The 19,316-nt window shown below is 40.0% G+C and overlaps 1 protein-coding gene across 1 annotated transcript in view; it reads left to right on the top strand.

Annotated features, from left to right (window-relative positions):
* Positions 1–19,316, top strand: part of ADAM22 (ADAM metallopeptidase domain 22) — a 194,043-nt gene that overhangs the window by 147,745 nt on the left and 26,982 nt on the right. The window contains exons 18-27 of the mRNA XM_070728164.1: positions 868–948; positions 2,500–2,550; positions 4,795–4,858; positions 5,979–6,084; positions 7,369–7,491; positions 12,829–12,997; positions 14,747–14,852; positions 15,205–15,295; positions 16,173–16,190; positions 18,005–18,199. Coding sequence (XP_070584265.1) covers positions 868–948; positions 2,500–2,550; positions 4,795–4,858; positions 5,979–6,084; positions 7,369–7,491; positions 12,829–12,997; positions 14,747–14,852; positions 15,205–15,295; positions 16,173–16,190; positions 18,005–18,199 — 1,004 coding nt within the window. The remainder of the gene's footprint in view (positions 1–867; positions 949–2,499; positions 2,551–4,794; positions 4,859–5,978; positions 6,085–7,368; positions 7,492–12,828; positions 12,998–14,746; positions 14,853–15,204; positions 15,296–16,172; positions 16,191–18,004; positions 18,200–19,316) is intronic.

The raw sequence follows: 19,316 nt of genomic DNA, 5'->3' as shown, positions 1-19,316 counted from the left end.
GGTAGAACCCATGTGAGGTATGAATCCTATTTAGGATTGTCTATTAGCGTTTTTCTTATGAGGTCATTTATATGTCTTCCTATGTTTGGGTGTGCAGAGACCCATCTTTGCTTTCCATTGGGAATCAATATTTAAGTTGTACATGCTCACTGTACAAGTATCTGATGTGGTTTTGTCTAGCTTCACCTGCTGCTTCCTGTCTGTTAGGAAGCTTGTGATCCACTTACAAGTGTGTTCATGTACCACTAGCTGATTTAGTTTAGTTAGAAGAATGTCTGGTATGATGATGCTGAATGCTGAACTAAAGTCTACAAAGAGGATCCTTGTGTAGGTCTTTGGAGATTCAAGATGTTGTAGGATGCAGTGCAGAGCCATATTAACAGCATCATCTGTCAGACTATTTGCTCAGTATACAAATTGCAGGGGTTCTAAAAGTGCATCTGTGATGGTTTTCAAGTGTGACTTCACTAGCCTTTCAAAAGTTTTCATAACTACAGATGTTAGAGCAACTGGTCTATAGTCATTCAATTTCTTGACAGAGGGCTTCTTTGACACTGAGATGATAGAGGAGTGTTTGAAGCAAGAAGGAGCATGGTATATTTCTAATGATTTGTTGAAGATTTGTTGAAGATTTGGGTGAAGATGGGGGCCAATTGGTCAGCACAGACTTGTGTGCTGATCTTATTGTTAAAGATTATCAATTAATAGATAGAAAATCTTAAACTGAACATTTGACAATCATATCTTTAATTATGTGAGTAGTGTTGAAAATATCCAGTAAATTAAGTAAAAACGTTATTTATGATATTTATATTCAAACAATTGCAAATATATAAATGCTCCCAAATACTACTTTTTTCTTTTCAGTTTGAACTTAAAGGTGTGGTTTGCAGAGAAGCTGTAAATGATTGTGACATTCCAGAGACATGCAAAGGAGACTCCAGTCAGGTAAAGAGCATTTTAAAAAAAGAGAAAAATTGAGATGTTTTGCAGATACAGTGATCCCTCGAGTTTCACGATCTCGATGTTCGCTAAACGCTATATCGCGAGTTTTCAACCCGGAAGTAAACTCCACCATCTGCGCATGCGTGCCCTTCCACGCATGCGTAGATGGTGGAGTTTCCCCGCCGGGCAGAGGCTTCCCTGGGTCTTCCCCCTCTTGCCCCGGTAAGGCGCGAGCAACGGCGTGGGCGGGTGGGCGGCACACGCGCGGGGAAACCCCAGGGCCGCTTCTCAGCTGAGAAGCGGCCCCAGCAACAGCGCGGGGGGTGGGCAGCACGCGCGCGCGCGGAGGAAACCCCAGGGCCGCTTCTCAGCTGAGAAGCGGCCCCAGCAACAGCGCGGGGGGTGGGCAGCACGCGCGCACGCGGAGGAAACCCCAGGGCCGCTTCTCAGCTGAGAAGCGGCCCCAGCAACAGCGCGGGGGGCGGGCAGCACGCGCGCGCGCGGAGGAAACCCCAGGGCCGCTTCTCAGCTGAGAAGCGGCCCCAGCAACAGCGCGGGGGGCGGGCAGCACGCGCGCGCGCGGGGGAAACCCCAGGGCCGCTTCTCAGCTGAGAAGCGGCCCCAGCAACAGCGCGGGGGGTGGGCAGCACGCGCGCGCGCGGAGGAAACCCCAGGGCCGCTTCTCAGCTGAGAAGCGGCCCCAGCAACAGCGCGGGGGGCGGGCAGCACGCGCGCGCGCGGAGGAAACCCCAGGGCCGCTTCTCAGCTGAGAAGCGGCCCCAGCAACAGCGCGGGGGGCGGGCAGCACGCGCGCGCGCGGGGGGAAACCCCAGGGCCGCTTCTCAGCTGAGAAGCGGCCCCAGCAACAGCGCGGGGGGCGGGCGGCACGCGCGCGGACAAGCAGCAGCAGCGAGGCGGCGGGGAAACCCAATCTTCGGCTCCTCGCTGCTGCTGTGGAAATAAAAACACCATCTGCGCATGCGCAGATGGTGTTTTTACTTCCGCACCGCTACTTCGCGACAAATCGATCATCGCGAGGGGTCCTGGAACGGAACCCTCGCGATGATCGAGGGATCACTGTAATCCCCACCTGCCCAAATGCCATCATTTGGGTTCTTTTATCCTCTGCGCATGCACAAAATGCTTTGTGCATGCGCAGAGGGTAAAAGAACCTAAATGGTTGCGTCCGGGCAGGTGGGCGGAGCCTAACACTCCCTTCGTGACCAGCTCTCTGACAACCGCCAGACATGAGGGAACCAGGAGCTTTTCACTCCTGCCTGGGACATTGCAACACCCTTATATATTTATTAGTTTGCAAATGTCTGAATTTTTATCATGTGCCAATGGAGATGATTCAATAGTTGTAGATATGAAAAATAATCATGTCACTTCCCCCCCCCCCAGTGCCATTGTAACTTCAAATGGTCACTAAACAAATTATTGTAAGTTGAGGACTACCTATATTTAATGAAAAGCAAAATTTGGGTAACTTTTAAGAAATTAATTTTAGATATCACGAGGTTGATTATTTAATTCATTCTGCTTTGTCTTTAGTGCTCTCCAAATCTCTACAAAATAGATGGGTATTCATGTGATAATGAACAGGTATGTACAATGCATTCGATTTTTATTGTTTTATTGAGTCCTGTTGGAGTGGGCAGCATATAAATATAAACAATAAATAAATAAAAATAAATCAGACTATAAGGCCAAGCTGAGATTCTGAAAGGCTGTTGCATTCATAGTTTTTACCAATGAGACCTATTGTATCTTGATCTGGTACAATAGGAGCCTTCAATAGTAGATTGATAATTTCTTCTTATAATGAAAAGGAAAAACGTGACTTAAATTTAAATACTGAGACAGGACTGTCATGTTCCTCCTCGGTTGGTTTTCTGTTGCTAAAGACAAAATTTCATTAACTGCATATAGTTTGTCCCTCTCATTAATCACGACTCCTGCCTTACTGTTTGTTCATTGTTTGAATCAATTCCACATGTTTATTGTTGAGTCTCTTTTTTCTTACTAACTAGAATGCCAAACATACTGCTCAAAAAATAAAGGGAACACTCAAATAACACATCCTAGATCTGAATGAATGTAATATTCTCATTGAATACTTTGTTCTGTACAAAGTTGCATGTGCACAATAGCATGTGAAATTGATTGTCAAATAGTGTTGCTACCTAAGTGGGCAGTTTGATTTCACAGAAGTTTTATTTACTTGGAGTTATATTGTGTTGTTTAAGTGTTGCATTTATTTTTTTGAGCAGTATATATCCCTGGAAGATCTGTAACCAAGAAAAGAAAAAACATTTGCTAAGTGGCACTAAGCTAACAGAGGCTGACTTAAATATGTAGCATTCATTATGCATGTTAGTTTTACAAAATTGATGCATTGATGATCTTTAATTATTAATGATATTGGGGTTTTTTAAAAAAACAATCCATATATGAAGAAAAATAAAATAGCTGTACAAGTTAAACGTGATTCAATTTATAATTGGTTCCACCTAGAATGGAAAGATAAAATGTATTTCAATGATGATCACCAGATGGCAGTACAACTCTACTAAATAGCTTCTGGCTTTGCCTTCATAATCTGTGTGTTTCTATTCAGATGGAAAATCCTTCTCAAAGCTTTAGCAATCAGCGGTTTGACCAAAATGGGATGTTAGAATTCATAACCATTTATCTTTCAATATAAAAGGAAGACCTCTCTATCAGTATTTTTCTAAGAATACTCTTTTTGAGATGACCATAGAAATGGTTACAAGCTTACAATGCCTCACCATTATTATGAACCCACAATAACACCAAAGTGCCAAATGATAGAAAAATGATCATCCTGCATCTATTTTCAGTATGCAAGGTTCTGGGAAGAAGGCAGGAGGGATAAATTGATGCAAGAAGAGACAGTACAGCCCAGATAGTTGTGGTGGGAAATCATTTGAAAGAAACTCTGATTTAACTGGCTCACTATATATCTGCCCAAGAATTTGCTTTTACAGTCTTAAAGGTTATATTTTCACTCCTGACTAGCATTGAACATTTGTGTTTGCCAGATATATGGAACTTGATAACCTTGGTGCTGCAGTGGTTAGAGTGCAGTAAGCTTCTTGTTCAGGTCATCGGGTGCCAGCAGTTTGGCAGATCGAATCTCAGTAGGCTCAGGGTTGACTCAGCCTTCCATCCTTCCAAGGTTGGTAAAATGAGGACCCAGATTGTTGGGGGCAATATGCTTACTCTCTGTAAACTGCTTAGAGAGGGCTGTAAAGTTGGGTCAACCATGATGCTGATGCTGTGATTTCGCTGAGACTTCCCTCGCCAGGAAACCCCATCTCCAGACTTCCGTTGCCAGCGAAGCGCCCATTGCCAGTGAAGCGCCCATTTTTGTGATGCTGTGATTCCCCTGCTGGGATTCCCCTGTAGCATCGCAAAAATGCAGAAGTCCGGAGGTGGGGTTTCCCATGGAGGGGAGCCCCAGGGGAATCCCACCAGTGCGAAAACGGGCGCTTTGGCTGGCAAAAGGGGTGAATTTTGGGCTTGCACGCATTAATCGCTTTTCCATTGATTCCTATGGGAAACATTGTTTCATCTTACGAACCTTTCACCTTACGAACCTCGTCCTGGAACCAATTAAGTTCATAAGACAAGTTATCACTGTATTTGAAACCTAAAGAAATGTTAAGTCTGCAATCCTGAATCTCACTAAACACAGTCAAACTGACTTTGGCAGCACATATCTGAATATATTTACTCCATGAGTGGAAAAATAGATAAGCAATGGTTGTTTATTAAACAAATATTTACAAAGTATGGTGATTACTTTCTGACATTTTTCTTTAGGGCATTTGTTTTGGAGGAAGATGCAAAACAAGAGACAGACAGTGTAAATACATATGGGGAGATAGTGAGTAATGTTTTGAAATTGTGTGTTTTCGATTCTTTTGTAAACGTTGATTAAATATTGAATATATTCACAGGTATACAATGTATACATATTGTATGCTTTTTTCCTCCCCCCCTTCCAGAACTTGGCTAGAGTTCATCAAGACATTATTGTTCAAGAGGTGGTTTGGTAGTTCCTGGAAATAGATTCTCTTAAAAGGCACTGAATTGAAATGGTCTGAAGATAGGTGAGACCCAGAACAAATCCATTTCACCCATGTCTATGATACTTCAAACCACTACAGATCTGAGAATTTACTTTCAGGAACTGCCTAACAATCCAATGATCCAGAGGAGGGAATGGAATAATCTGGAGTTTTCCAAAATGTTCCCTTTCTGAATCGATGAATTTTGCACATCCTTATCTATTGCATTTTGCCATTTTCTCTGAGCAACTGATGATATTTTTCTGCCTTACCTAAAGAAAATGTAAGAAATATATTGTATCTAAAGAAGTCCTTGTTGTTCTTAGCATCATTTGGCTACCTCAGCATTTATTGTTTCCTGCAATTCCGGGATAACTTTCATTGTGACCTGCTCGGGGTGGCTCACAACTCACAAATTCTATTTGGAATGGTTGGCAATTGTGTTTTAGGTCTCAATTTTAGAAATTCTCTCTTCTGCAGTTCTTTTTCCCATTAGGTTTCCCTAACTAATAACGTATTTATCTGTGTTCTGAGTTTATTAAAATTCATATGTATGGAGCAAGACGACTTTCAACCTTCTATAAAACACTTTAAAAAATAAATTCAATAGAAAACTAGATGAAGCATTTTCTCCTTCATTTCTTTTCCTTTCAGTATTTCTGGTCTGCCAACTATGGCAAAATGGAACATTAAATTGAGTGCAAATAAAAATATCAGGTTGGCAAAGACTGGGTTAGATGGCACCTTTTTAGATACCAATACTTGTGTGTGTTTTTAATGCTCCAGCAGTTTCTTATATTTTATTCTTATATGTCTGTAAGAAAAATAATTGAGAGTATATAATATGTGGCTTTAACACAAATATTTACATTTACAATGTTGAATTTCTAACTCCAATCACACATTGTTATATTTTTAAATATATTTTATGCGCAGAAGTGACATCTGCTGATAAATATTGCTATGAAAGATTAAATATCGAAGGAACAGAGAAAGGTAGCTGTGGCCGAGACAAAGATACTTGGATTCAGTGCAAGAATGAGTAAGTTAAGGCCACTCTGCTTACATAACACAGTATTTGTATTTGTGTTCTATCGTGTTTCATAATCTTCTTTACAAATATTCCTTTTCATTTTGAAACCTTCATGCTAATCTATGTAATGGCGATTCTTATTCTCACTGCATTTCTTGTAGTATTTTTGCTCCCCTAATGCTTCTTCTCCATCACCCAAAATTGAATGACTAGAGTCTTGTGACTTTGTTTACAGTGGAGTTTGATATTTCAGGTTGTGTATAGTTACTGCGAATAGCATTAAGATTACACTTCTGGATACAGGTGTATAGATTTCTGTAGCCTAGCGCTACCAATGCACCTATTTGAATCTTTTACTTTTGTTTACCAGAAAAGGTCAGGCTTCCAGGAAATGAAGCCTTTTAAGATTCGGTTTTGCTTAATCTCTTTTTTCTTCTTCAGACTTTCAGAGTAGCATAGATCTAGTTTGCATTATTATGGGATAGTGTAGTCGTTCTCAACCTGGAGGTTGGGACTCCTTTGGAGATCGAATACCATTTCACAGGGGTCGCCAAAGACCATGGGAAAAGACAAATTTCCCATGGTATTAGGAACTAAAGCCTTGGTGCCTTGGAACATATTTTTACAATCCGACTAATCAGATGTCCCTCTGACCTTTCTGCTAATCATCTTAAAGCTCTTAAAGAGAATTAATACTAGATTTATGGTTGGGTGTCACCACAATATGAATAACTTTATTAAGGGATCTCTGCATTACAAAGGTTGAGAACCACTGGGATAGGTGATCAGATAATTACTTCGTTGAGTATCAGAACTCTTGTCAGGTTAATAATGAAAGAAAAGATCCATACTTTTGTAAATGGGCAGAAGATTCACCAACTTTTTAATGGGTGAGACAGGGAAAAGGGGAAAGGAACAGCAAAATGGGTGTGTGAGAGAGAAAGGGAGGAAGGGAGTGGGAGAGGGAGGGGGAAAGAAGGGAGAGAGGGAGGAAGAGGGAGAGAGGGAGGAAGAGGGAGAGAGAATCTTTCCAATGATGTCCAGTATTGCATAGCCCCCTGATTTGTATAGATCTCAGCCATAATCTGAATCAATATTGTTCACTGAAGATAATTCTGCAAATTAGAGAATTATAAGGGGAGATTTCAGAGTGAGTAGCAAGAGCTATTACCACTTTTAGATTATTCTGCAAACATTTTATTTTTAAAAGATGATTATTTCCTAGAGTAGGAAATTATAATTAGAAATGTTTCTTTTAGGCTGTTTTTAAACTTGCTTAATGTTTCTTCCCAGAGATGTTCTTTGTGGATATCTACTGTGCTCTAACATTGCCTCTAATATTCCAAGACTTGGAGAGCTTGATGGTGAAATCACATCTATTTCTCTCCAAAATTTGGGGAAAACTTTCAATTGCAGGTAATTCTTGCCAACAGATATCTTTTTTAATTTCATGGCTACAATTTCTGTGTATTTTTAAAATCTTATATTTTTTTTAAAAAAGATAACTGGCAGTTATTTCCTCACTTTCTCTAACCTTTTACATTGGGTTCACCTATCTTTATTCCCCCCAAAGTACTGAGCAGTAGGACAGCTGTGTTCATTGGTATTCTTTTAAATAAAGTTAATTAAATTCACCATTATTTCCAACATCTCAGTTATAAAGTTCTAGCATATCTGAGGTAATGTTTCTCCTAACAATTTAAATTCTACTTTCTGTTTCTTTCTTTTAGTCCAGGATTTTAGTAATATTTTATACATATAAATTAATTAAGGTGATAATATACAATCTAGGTACACTTCTTTTTCAATTTGAAATTATGTAGTTGCTCTAAATATTGATTTCAGGTTATCCTAAAAAGTTCATCAATAGGATGGAGAGATGGTTTATTATTATTTATTAGATTTGTATGCTGCCCCTCTCTGTAGACTCGGGGCGGCATACAAATGTTTGGTACGATATATCATCATCATCATCATCATCATCATCATCATCATCATCATTATTATTATTATTATTATTATTAATTGGATTTGTATGCCGCCCCTCTCCGTAGACTCAGGGCGGCTAACAACAGTGGTAAAAACAGCATGCAACAATCCAATACTAAAACAGCTAAAACCCTTATTATAAAACCAATCATACATACAAAGATACCATACATAAATTGTAGAAGCCTAGGGGGAAAGAATATCTCAGTTCCCCCCATGCCTGATGGCAGAGGTAGGTTTTAAGGAGCTTACGAAAGGCAAGGAGGGTGGGGGCTATTCTAATCTCTGGGAGGAGTTGGTTCCAGAGGGCCGGGGCCGCCACAGAGAAGGCTCTTCCCCTGGATCCTGCCAAACGATATACCCATATGTTTGGTATGATATACCCATATGTATATCAACTTTCCACAATTTGTGGTGTAGTCAAAGATCTCTATCAATGAAGAAAAAATATATGTTTTTGGAACTTCTTTGCCCTTTTTATTATACAGTGATCCCTCGATTTTTGCGATCTCGTTCTTCGCGAAACGCTATATCGCGATTTTTCCCACCCGATGATGTCACTCTCTTCCTTCCTTTCTCATCTTTCTTTCTCTCTCTCTTTCTCTATCTTGCTTCTTCCTCTCTCACACTCTCTTCCTCCCTCTCTCATCTCTTTCTTTCCTTCTCTCTCTTTCTCTATCTCTCCCCCTCTTGCTGGCGGGCGGCGGGCGGGCGGCGGGCGGGCGGCGGGCGGGCGGCGGGCGGGCGGGTGGGCGAGCGGGGGCATCAGCGAGGAAGACCCAGGGAAGGTTCCTTCAGCCGCCCAGCAGCTGATCTGCTGGGCGGCCGCAGCAGCAGCGAGCAGACGAAGATCGGGGTTTCCCCGCCGCCCACGCAAAGGGGAAACCCCGATCTTCGTCTGCTCGCTGCTACTGCGCTGCCGAGCAGATCAGCTGCTGGGCGGCCGCAGCAGCAGTGAGCAGACGAAGATCAGGGTTTCCCCGCCGCCCACGCAAAGGGGAAACCCCGATCTTCGTCTGCTCGCTGCTACTGCGCTGCCGAGCAGATCAGCTGCTGTGCGGCCGAAGGAACCTTCCCTGGGTTTTCCCCGCCGCCCACGCAAACTCCACCATCTGCGCATGCACGGCCATGAAAAAAGGGCGCGCATGCGCAGATGGTGTTTTTACTTCCGCAACCCTACATCGCGAAAAATCGATTATCGCGAGGGGTCTTGGAACGGAACCCTCGCGATAATCGAGGGATCACTGTACATGGCAAGTGATGTGATCTCAGATGTCTCTGCCTCTTCTGCATTTGGCATCTGGAAATTCTCATTCTATATTTTGTTGAAGCCTGGGCTGCAAAATCAAGCATTATCTATCTGATGGGTGAGATAGATGCAGTTGTTCAACAATTTTAATGTTCATTAGCACTGTCTAATTTTGGTATTAAAATTATATTTTCCATAGTTCTACAAGTAGAACTTTAATTGCATCATTTTGGAAGATTTTAATCAATTTGGCAGTTGTTTCATCAACTCCTGCAGCTTTGTTGGCAGTATTTTCTAAGGCAATGATGGCAAACCTACGGCACGGGTGCCACAGGTGGCATGCGGAGCCATATCTGCTGGCACGTGAGCCGTTGCCCCAGCTCAGCTGCATGTATGTGTATGTATGTGCCAGCCAGATGATTTTTGGCTTGCCCAGAGGCTCTGGGAGGGCATTTTTGGCTTCCAAAGAGGACGATTTTACCCTCTGCAGCTCCAGGGAAGCCTATTGAGTCTGAGAAGGGCAAAACATGAACCTACTGGGTCCATCAGAAGTTGGGAAATAGTCTGTTTCCAGCCTTTAGAGCAGAGGTCCCCAACCGCCGGTCCGCGGACCGGGACTGGGCCGTTGGGGCTTTTCAGCCGTCTGCGGCGCCAGGGCCCCCTCGGCCTTTCCGCACCACCAGCGGCGCTCCCCCCCGCCAGCCAGCCAAGCCCCGCGCCCGCCGGAACCGGCTCCTCGCTCTCCCCCCGCCGCCCGCCGCGTTTGCAGGAGGTGGGGAGGGTTGGGCGGCCCGCCAAGGCCAGGAGGGACGCCACTGCCCCCCCTTCCCTCTCTCCGCCCGCCGCTGCACCTCCTTGACGCCGAGAGGAAATGCCGGCAAAGGCTTTCCTCAGCGGAGGCCGGCGAAGGTGATATTGAATGTCGGGGGAGAACGGGCGGTTGCGCGCGCTCCCTATCTCCCTGCTAGCCCACTCAGAATATTCAAAATAAGAAAAACCTTTGCCGGCGAAGGCTTTTCTTATTTTGAATATTCCGAGTGGGCTAGCAGGGGGATAGGGAGCGCACGCAACCGCCCGTTCTCCCCCGACATTCAATATCACCTTCGCCGGCCCCGCCTCTCCTGCAAACCCCCTTGCTGAGAGCCCGGGGCGAAAGTGCTCTCGCAAAGGTGAGGCGGGCAGGGCGTGCGCGCGTCATCGCTGAGAAGAACAGAGAGAGAACGAGAGTGAGTGAGAGCAACAGACAGCAAGATAGAGAGAAAGTGAGAAAGAGAGAGTGAGAAAGGGGGGGAGAGAAAGAGATAGCAAGAGAGAGAACAAGAGAGAGAAAGAGCGTGAGAAAGAAAACAAGAAAGAGTGAGAGAGAGAGAAAGCAAAAGAGATAGAAAGAAAACAAGAGAGAGAAAGTGAGAAGAAGAGAGAGAAAGAGAGGGAGAGAGAGAGAAAGAGAGAGGGGGGAGAGAGAGAAAGAGAGGGAGAGGGAGAAAGAGAGAGGGAGAGGGGGGAGAGATAGCAAGAGAGGGAGAGAGGGAAAGGGGGAGAGAGGGGGGAGAGAAAGAGAGAGGGAGAGAGAGAGGAGATAAAGGAAGAGGAGAGAGAGAAAGGAAGAGAAAGAAAGAAAGAGGGATAGAAAGAGAGAGAGAGTGAGAGATGCTCAGTGAGCCTTTCTTTGAAGTTGCCTTTCTTTCTTTCTCTTTCTTGCTTTCTTTCTTGCTCTTTTTCTTTCTCTCTTTTACCTTCCCTTCCTCTATTTCTTCTTTTCTTTCTCCTTCCTACCTTCTTCCCTTACTCTCCCCTTTCATAAGTTTCCTTGCTTCCTTCCTCTGTTCCTGTCCCTTCCCCCTTTCTTTCTTTCTTTCCTTCCTTTCCTCCCTCCATTTCTTGCTTTCCTTTTCCTTCCTCCCTTCTTTCCTCCCTCATTCCCTTCTTTCACTCCTTCCTCTCTTACTCTCCCCTTTCACACCTTTCCTTGCTTCCTTTGCACCCTTCTTTTGTTCCTGTCCCTTCCCTCTTTCCTTCCTTCCTTCCCACCCTCCGTCCATTCATTCACCCATTCCTCTCTTGATCGCCCCTTTTACGGCGCCGCTGACAGCTAGCTCCCCCCCCCACCGGGCCATGGAAAACTGGTCTAGCTTAAAGCCGGTCCCTGGTGCAAAAAAGGTTGGGGACCTCTGCTTTAGAGGGCCTCCGGAAGATGGGCGAAGCTGTTTACTCCCTTCCCAGGCATTGAATTATGGGTGTGGGCACTCCCGCATTTGCAATAGTGTGCATGCATGCTCTTTTGCCACCCAAGGAACAAAAGGTTTGCCATCACTCTTCTAGAGTCTGACTAACTTGATGTTTCAGAATGTGTGGCTCTATTCCAATGATCTTTACAAATATATCAATGTTGTGATTTCTTGGTTTTCCTCCACCTGCACCATCTTTTATGTATATTTTTCATTCAGAAGATCTTTGTCTTTTTTGTCTTTTATCATACTCAACCATCTTGCACATTTAGGAGATATTCTGTGAATATAAGTTCCCACAATATAGCTCATAGCCTTTGTTCTGTCGGGCTCTCTGGTAGACTCCTCCCGAAAATTCACAGGTACAAATTTCAGACACACACACGTTTGAAAATTCAAAACAATGTTCTTTATAATGAAAATTCACTTAAACTAAGCTCTCTTTTGGTATAGCAAAGAGCACTCGTGTCCAAACAAACTGGTAATTTGTACAAGTCCCTTATCAGTTCTGTGATACTTAGCTTGCAGCTGTGAGGCAATTCACAGTCCTTCTTCTTTCACAAAGTGAAACACACTTTGCTCTGGTTTAGTTTCAAAGCGGGGAAAAAACAGCACACAAAAGGTCAAAGTCAGTAAAGCAGTCACGAAACACAATGATCAGATAATCCTCCACAATGGCCAAACCCACAGGCTGCTATTTATAGCATCCTCACTAATTACCACAGCCCCACCCAACCACAGGTGGCCTCATTTTCTTTGATAATAATCTCTCAGTTGTTGTTGCCTATGCATCGCTCTCCACATGCATGGCTGTATCATTAACTCTTGTTCTGAATCCAAAGAGGAGCTAGATAATTGATCTCCTTCTGAGCTGTCTGCCACACTCTCCTTCTCCCTGTCACTCATGTCTTCTTGGTCACAGGAGCCTTCATCATCAGATTCCACCGGAGGGGCAAAACAGGCCTGCAGCATGTGGATGTCTCCCCCACATCCACAGTCCTTGGGGCAGGAGCTGGGCCAGAGCTAACCACAACAGCCTTATTGTAATGTGTTGCTTTTTTTATCACAGCAAGCTAACAATCCTTGAAGCCCTGATATTCCATGGACTTATCCATCTTAACTTCCATGGCCAGACAAGGTCAGCTAGACACAGTGACCTACTAAGACTTGTATAGATACAGACGGATGTAATATCTAGTATAGAATAATTTGGTTGTATTTTTGTTCAAAATGATTTTCAATTGTTAAAATGTTTTCATTCATTAAATCTTCCTTCTCTGTTTGTAGTGGTGGTCATGTGAAGTTGGAAGAAGATGCAGACCTGGGTTATGTAGAAGATGGTACACCCTGTGGTCCTAACAGAATATGCTGGGATCACAGATGTCTCTCAATGGATACTTTTAACTTTAGTTCCTGTCCCGGAAGTACAGATGGCTTTATTTGCTCAGGACATGGAGTAAGTTTAGTCTTTTTGCCTTGAGATAGGGGAGCTCGAATGTGGAAGAAATATGACTCATTTATTCTTTTTGGATATTTAAAGAAGCCCAGTAATGCACCAGTGCATGGATGAAGAATAGTGATAAAAATGCCTCTAAGCTGAGCTCACGCCCTAGTTATTATATCAACCGGTACCCAGACATATAGTTTTCTTTGCACAGTATAGAAACAGTTGTTACGAACTTTTTCTATTAGCTTTTTTTTTAAACTACCCAATTTAGACTATAACCCTGGGATTTTCTTCAATGTTGCAGTAAATTTTTAGCACAAATGAATCTTTCCTTTCCTTGTACACAAGAAATGCCTTTAAAGACATACCAAAATAAGTGGCAGTCATCCATTAACAATTTGTTTTCAGGCAGTAGTTCTAAAAATGAGAGGGGAGCTTTCAAATGAAGATGTGAAAATGTTCACAATTGTGTTTGCAAGCATGTATGTTGCTTTCAGAAAGTTTGTTTCTGACTGTTCAAGGGTATCCCTTATAGGGAGTGATAATTCCAGCATATTAATTTTTCTATTGCACGGAGAAGAATAACTTTGCCCCCATACCCCCTCCCCAAATATTTTAAATATGATATTCAGTACTCCTAGTTTATATTTGTTAAATATGCTAAGTGTGAGTTACTGGGTAAAATTCAAAGATTCATGGTTTTACATACTCTGTTATGATTGGTTGATATTTCCTGGTGCCAAAATTGTAGCACTATCAAAATTGCCTGTTGCTGGGGGTAAACAGTATAAATACTTAGAGATGCTGTCTCCCTGGTTAGATACATTCGCACCTAGACTTGTTAGTTAGAATCCGTATAGTTAAAGACTTCCGGTCAGAAATAAAATACTGAATTTGTATCAGCCTGGCTTGAAAGTTATTTCAATATTCCCTTCCCTCCCCTTCTCTCAAAACCCCCCCAAACCCATAGTTTTCCTGTTAAACTAATAAGCAGTTTAGAGGTGGATAGTGTTTTTGGATAGGACCATGTTCAACATCTGAGAGCTATAGGAGCCATTGCTTAGTCATAAGCAGGAATGATTTTTTTCCAATATTTTGTTTAAAAAATCTATTTAGTGGAAACTAAACATGTAGATATTCTGTGTTTTTAATATAAAGAAAACTTTATATTAAAGACAAATCAAACTATTGAAAACTTGTCACCAAAATGTTGTGGAGAATCCCAAAGAAGCTCTATAGATTCTCATAATGGGAGTGAGTCAGTTTGGTTTAATGTTCAAGGCGCCAAACTAGAACTGGGAGGCCTTGAGTTCAAATCCTGATTGAGGCACGAAAGCCAGCTGGATGACTTTGGCCTAGTCCATTTACTCACAGGACTGTTGTGGGGAAGATAGGAGGAAGAAGTATTAGGTACCTTAGGAAACATCTTGGATGAGAAGCGAAATGTCTTCAAAGCAAACCAGAAAATCCAGTTGCCTCTTGAAAAAGTACCTTTGGGACAACCATGACCTCGATGACTTTAGAATCTCCATAGACATTTAAGTACTAGGTATGTTTGCCTCCTTGAATCATTTATAAAAATAATAAAAGTGGGATGTAAACAGACAAAATGCATTGTATCTTATCCATCCATGGTCAACTAATTGAATATGGGAGATTATAATATGTTATTTAAAATTCAATACAGTAGTTTCTTAGATTCCCAGGAAACATATATTAGGATTTTTCTATTTTAAATTTGAATTACATCCTTTGTAGGTTTGCAGTAATGAAATGCAGTGTGTCTGTGAGCAGTTATGGACAGGTGTAGATTGCAGCAAGCGTCTCATGAAACCAATTATTGATGGAAGCTTGCACAATTCAGGTGTGTTATATGTATATGTTACTGTTCATGTAAAATGCCTTGAACATGATCTGTACAGAAACAAGGGTACCGATTCTTCACTTAGTATTTTAAAGAAAGAGTTTTCCATCAAATTTCGGTCTTGGTCAAATATAGTCTCATTTACATTGTTACATGTAGAATTAGAAAGAATAACAACCTATAACTATTTTTGATCCTTGCCAGCTTGAATCCTGTGTAGCTCACTGTTCACTTAAGTGCCCCAGAATTCCACCCCCTCAAAATTTTACCTTAAAAGAAAAAAAGATTGTGTAATTTTGAGTGGGTTTCTCTAGTAGTAACACATTAAATTCTTGTTTTTGTTTTAATCTAGGTGTTACTAGCACAAATATTATTATTGGTGCTATTGCTGGTACAATTTTAGTGTTGGCTCTTATTATGGGGATAACAGCATGGGGTTACAGGTAAGTAATTTGCATACAAAGAAAAAATGTAAGCTAAGAAATAATCTAATGGTTGGTAACAAAGAATAAAAACACAACAAAAAAACATTGATTTCACCAAGTTAGAAAAATACAGTAAGAAAGCAAGAAATGTAATAATTTATTTCTTAATTAGCTTATGAATAGAATAATTTTCAAATAGATATCTATTTTTAAATAGATCCAGTGAAGAAAATATTAGTGCACAATTAAAGAACTGATATGCTCTTAATGTATAGAAATCTATCTAATTGGATGCAGAGGCACAGAGTTCATTGTATTTGGATCTAAAATTTTAAATTCTGTATATAATATTAATACTGCTATACAAATTTGAAAATAATGTAGAAAATGTTAAGAAAAAACTTTCACGATGTTACCCACTGAAGCTGATTTACAATAGTTTCAAAAAGAGCACAAAACATTTGCATGCACTTGTGTCTCATTAGTTTGTCATTGCAACAACCTATTGTTTTTAAATATAATAAAATTAGATTCAAAAATAAAAAATAATTAATATCTACTAGCATTTTCTTTTATATATTGTGATATTTTTAGCTTGGTTCCTAGAATTGCTTATAAGAGTTAGGTCTTATCTCAAACAACAACTTCCTAGATAAATTCTCATCTTGTTCATGAAGTTTTCATAAATTTCTAAAACATTTTTTTTGGTGTGCACATGAGGAGAGGGAGCGAATGGATTAGTGATGCAAGATACTATTGTATCAAGGAAAATGTAAGATTGCCTCCTTCTTCTCAGAGTTTCTGGGATCCAAACATTTCTTTAAAACGGTAAATAAAGTGAAAGCAAATGGCACACTATAACTCATTCTTTGTCTCTCTTCCTTTCTCTTGTAAGAAACTATCGAAGACAGAGGTATGTGCAAATAAAGTATGACCACATTGACTCATAATGTATGTATTAGGAGATATGGATACTTGCAAACATTTGTGTGAATCAAAGTGCCACATATCACCTTTATGTTCTGCTGAAAGTCCTGTTTATTTGTGGGCTTGTCACCAACAAATAACATAATTTAATTGGTCTCTTTTTAAGTTTGTAGTACTTCCTTACTTTGGGTTTATATGTTCCTATAATAATTTTTGTTCTTTGGCAATCAAAATGCTGAACATTTATCCCTAGACAGCCATCCACCAAAGTATAGTATCTTAAACTTGTTAATTGTTAAGGTGCTACTAGACATTGTAGGTACAGTAGATGAATAAAGACAAATTCCTCTCAAAAACAGCCAATTAACTGATAGTTAATGACTTCTCAAACACTTTAGATTATTAGATTTCTAAAATGTTTCATATTGAATACATGAAGTTATATTTTACAAAGTTACATTACTGGTTTTTATAACTTTTCAGATAGTGTCAATTCAGATAGTTATATATAATTTCACTTCCAGTTGGTATCCATCGTGGTTCTTTTTTAAAATCATGGCTTTTTTAAAAGTCAGAGATGTAGAATAAGGATCAGATATACTATCTTGAGTCTGATCTGATTGCCTATCTCTACCCAGTATAACTTCTGAAGTTGCATATCGATGGCATTCTTCCATTCACTCTGGAATGTTGTGTACAAAAGAAACCTTTTATATAGAGAAACAAACGTTTATTTAAGAAATGAATACCATTTAAAAGATGACACTGAGCGAAAACTAATTTTGGGATCGCTATAACCAATAAGATTGCAAAAATATAGTGGCAAAGACCCCAATGAGTTTGTCAAGCTACTGTTATGAAAATTGCACCATTTCAACCTGTTTTCAATAATGTTCTAAACATCATTTTTGGTTTAGCATTAAACCAAAGTTTAAGTATCCCTCAGGAAACTACCTGAAATGCAATTGGCTTTATTACTATTTATTGGATAATTTAGGATGCTGTATCACCTTTTTCTGAAATAACATCATTTAATTGTTCTTTGACTGCATGGAAAATTCTAACACGTTTCATTGCGATTTCTGTAGTGTATGTTAATATTTTTTTTAAAAATCACAGTGTTCAATGAACGTTATGGACAGAAGTCTGGGATATATTTTATTTATATAGCTATGAATTTTTACAAACAAAACATCAAAATGGTTTTGTTGCTAAGGAGATAGGAAGAGTATTCTTTGTTGCATTTTTTTTAAAGGTGCAAGTGATCTCTTTGCTTTTGAGGACACGAAGCATAGAAAGTTCTCTTGTCATAGGCAGGTACTTAAAGGTAACATCCATAAAAAATTAAGAAATAACAAAACATTTATATCAATTATCCAGGAAACAGGAAGGAAACAAAGTTGTCTGCATTCATTAAATGGGATAGAAGCAGGAAAATACATATTTCAGCAGAATTCATTACTCCATTGCTAGGGAAATATAATTTAATTTCATAAAATTGTTTCCTTTAAATATAAAGAAGCTTGGCCCATTTCACTGGTGCATATTACATGTAAACATTTTAGAAACTGACTAAGATTAAACAATTATGTATTTTAGAAATACATTTTTGTACTATAGAATATATGGCTATTTTCTTCTCTCACCTGTCTTATTTGTGTGGTTGTGAGATAAAATAATTTAACTGCTTGCTAACTCTTTTTTCTTGACTGGAGAGAGAGATAGTGAGTAAGTCAATGTATTTTCAGCCTATGCATGTATTCTGTTGTTACTGACTTCAAAATGTTTATTATGCTTTAGACAAATTCCTCAGGGAGATTATGTTAAAAAGCCTGGTGAGGCCGACTCCTTTTATAGCGACATGCCACCTGGAGTCAGCACAAACTCTGCATCTAGTTCTAAGAAGAGGTCTGCTTTTCTGTCGCATTTTCAGATTTCTACCTGTTCCATCACACATTATTCCATTAGTCAGAACCTTTCATTGTTTTGCAGCAGGTTTGATTCCTTATTTCCTTCCTTCCTTCCTTTTTGTGGGCTGTGTTGAAATTCTTCCATCTTTGATTACTGACTGTTGCGCCACAAATGTTGATGAATCTAAGCTTCAAGGAAATTTTAGGCTGTGAGATTATTTCTGATCCTACTTAAAAACAAAACAAAACAAAACAAAAGCCACTGGAATATTCAGCCTGAGTTTTTTTCAAGCTCTAAAATGTATATCTTTCAGGCTCAATTTGTCTTCCATTGATAAACAGGCACATCCAACACTAATTAGAGATGTCTAATACTAATGCTGTCTTCATTTTATGTAGTTTATTTCCAGTTACTAATATGTTCAGTGGTAATTACCCTGTTTTCATTCTTGTATTCAGACAATACTTGAAAAAACAGGATGGAACTTCGCATGGGATACTGTAATAACTTCATCCTGCACTGTAGATCCTCAATGAGTAAATGGATTTTCTAGGAAACCTCTCCAGTTCTGTGATACCTTGAAAACATTAAAGCCAACAAAACACCAAAATTGGCTTTGTTTTATAGGTTGTTCAAGTAACCAAAGATGGAGGATTTTTTAAAACTCATACTTTTAACAATTGTAATAGATAAACAAAATGTAAGAATATACATGTTGTATGTTATCACCACTTCACTGTTTTTTGTTCTTAACTTACCTGGCATTTCCAATTTACATTTCACATCTTTACCAATCATGTATGTTTAGAGCAAATCATTTGGTTGGCTTATAAGATATATGCACAATAATGTTGCATGAAGTAGAATGCTACTTATAACCAGCTGTCCTGTAAAAAGATTGTTCTGTTACAGATCAGGTCACAAAGATATTAATAAATCTTTGATTCTGCTAAATTAAATTTAATATTCAGTTGATTATCTCCTCTTGCAATATTTAAGCAGTGAATGATCAAAAAATGCCTTAGCTTTTTCTGTGAAAGGAAGACTAAAGGCAGCAACTTCAAATTTTATTCTCAATCCAGATGTCATGCTTAACTAAAAGCATTGGACTCCATTTGACATATCACTCCATTTATTGACAAAGATATATTCATTATTATTTAATAATAATAATAAGCAGATAAAGTCTTCATCATTTTTA

Source organism: Erythrolamprus reginae, chromosome Z, assembly GCF_031021105.1.
Source record: "Erythrolamprus reginae isolate rEryReg1 chromosome Z, rEryReg1.hap1, whole genome shotgun sequence".
NCBI lineage: Eukaryota > Metazoa > Chordata > Lepidosauria > Squamata > Dipsadidae > Erythrolamprus > Erythrolamprus reginae.
The sequence above is the reverse complement of the archived record's forward strand: the minus strand, read 5'-3'. Positions and strand labels throughout refer to the sequence as shown.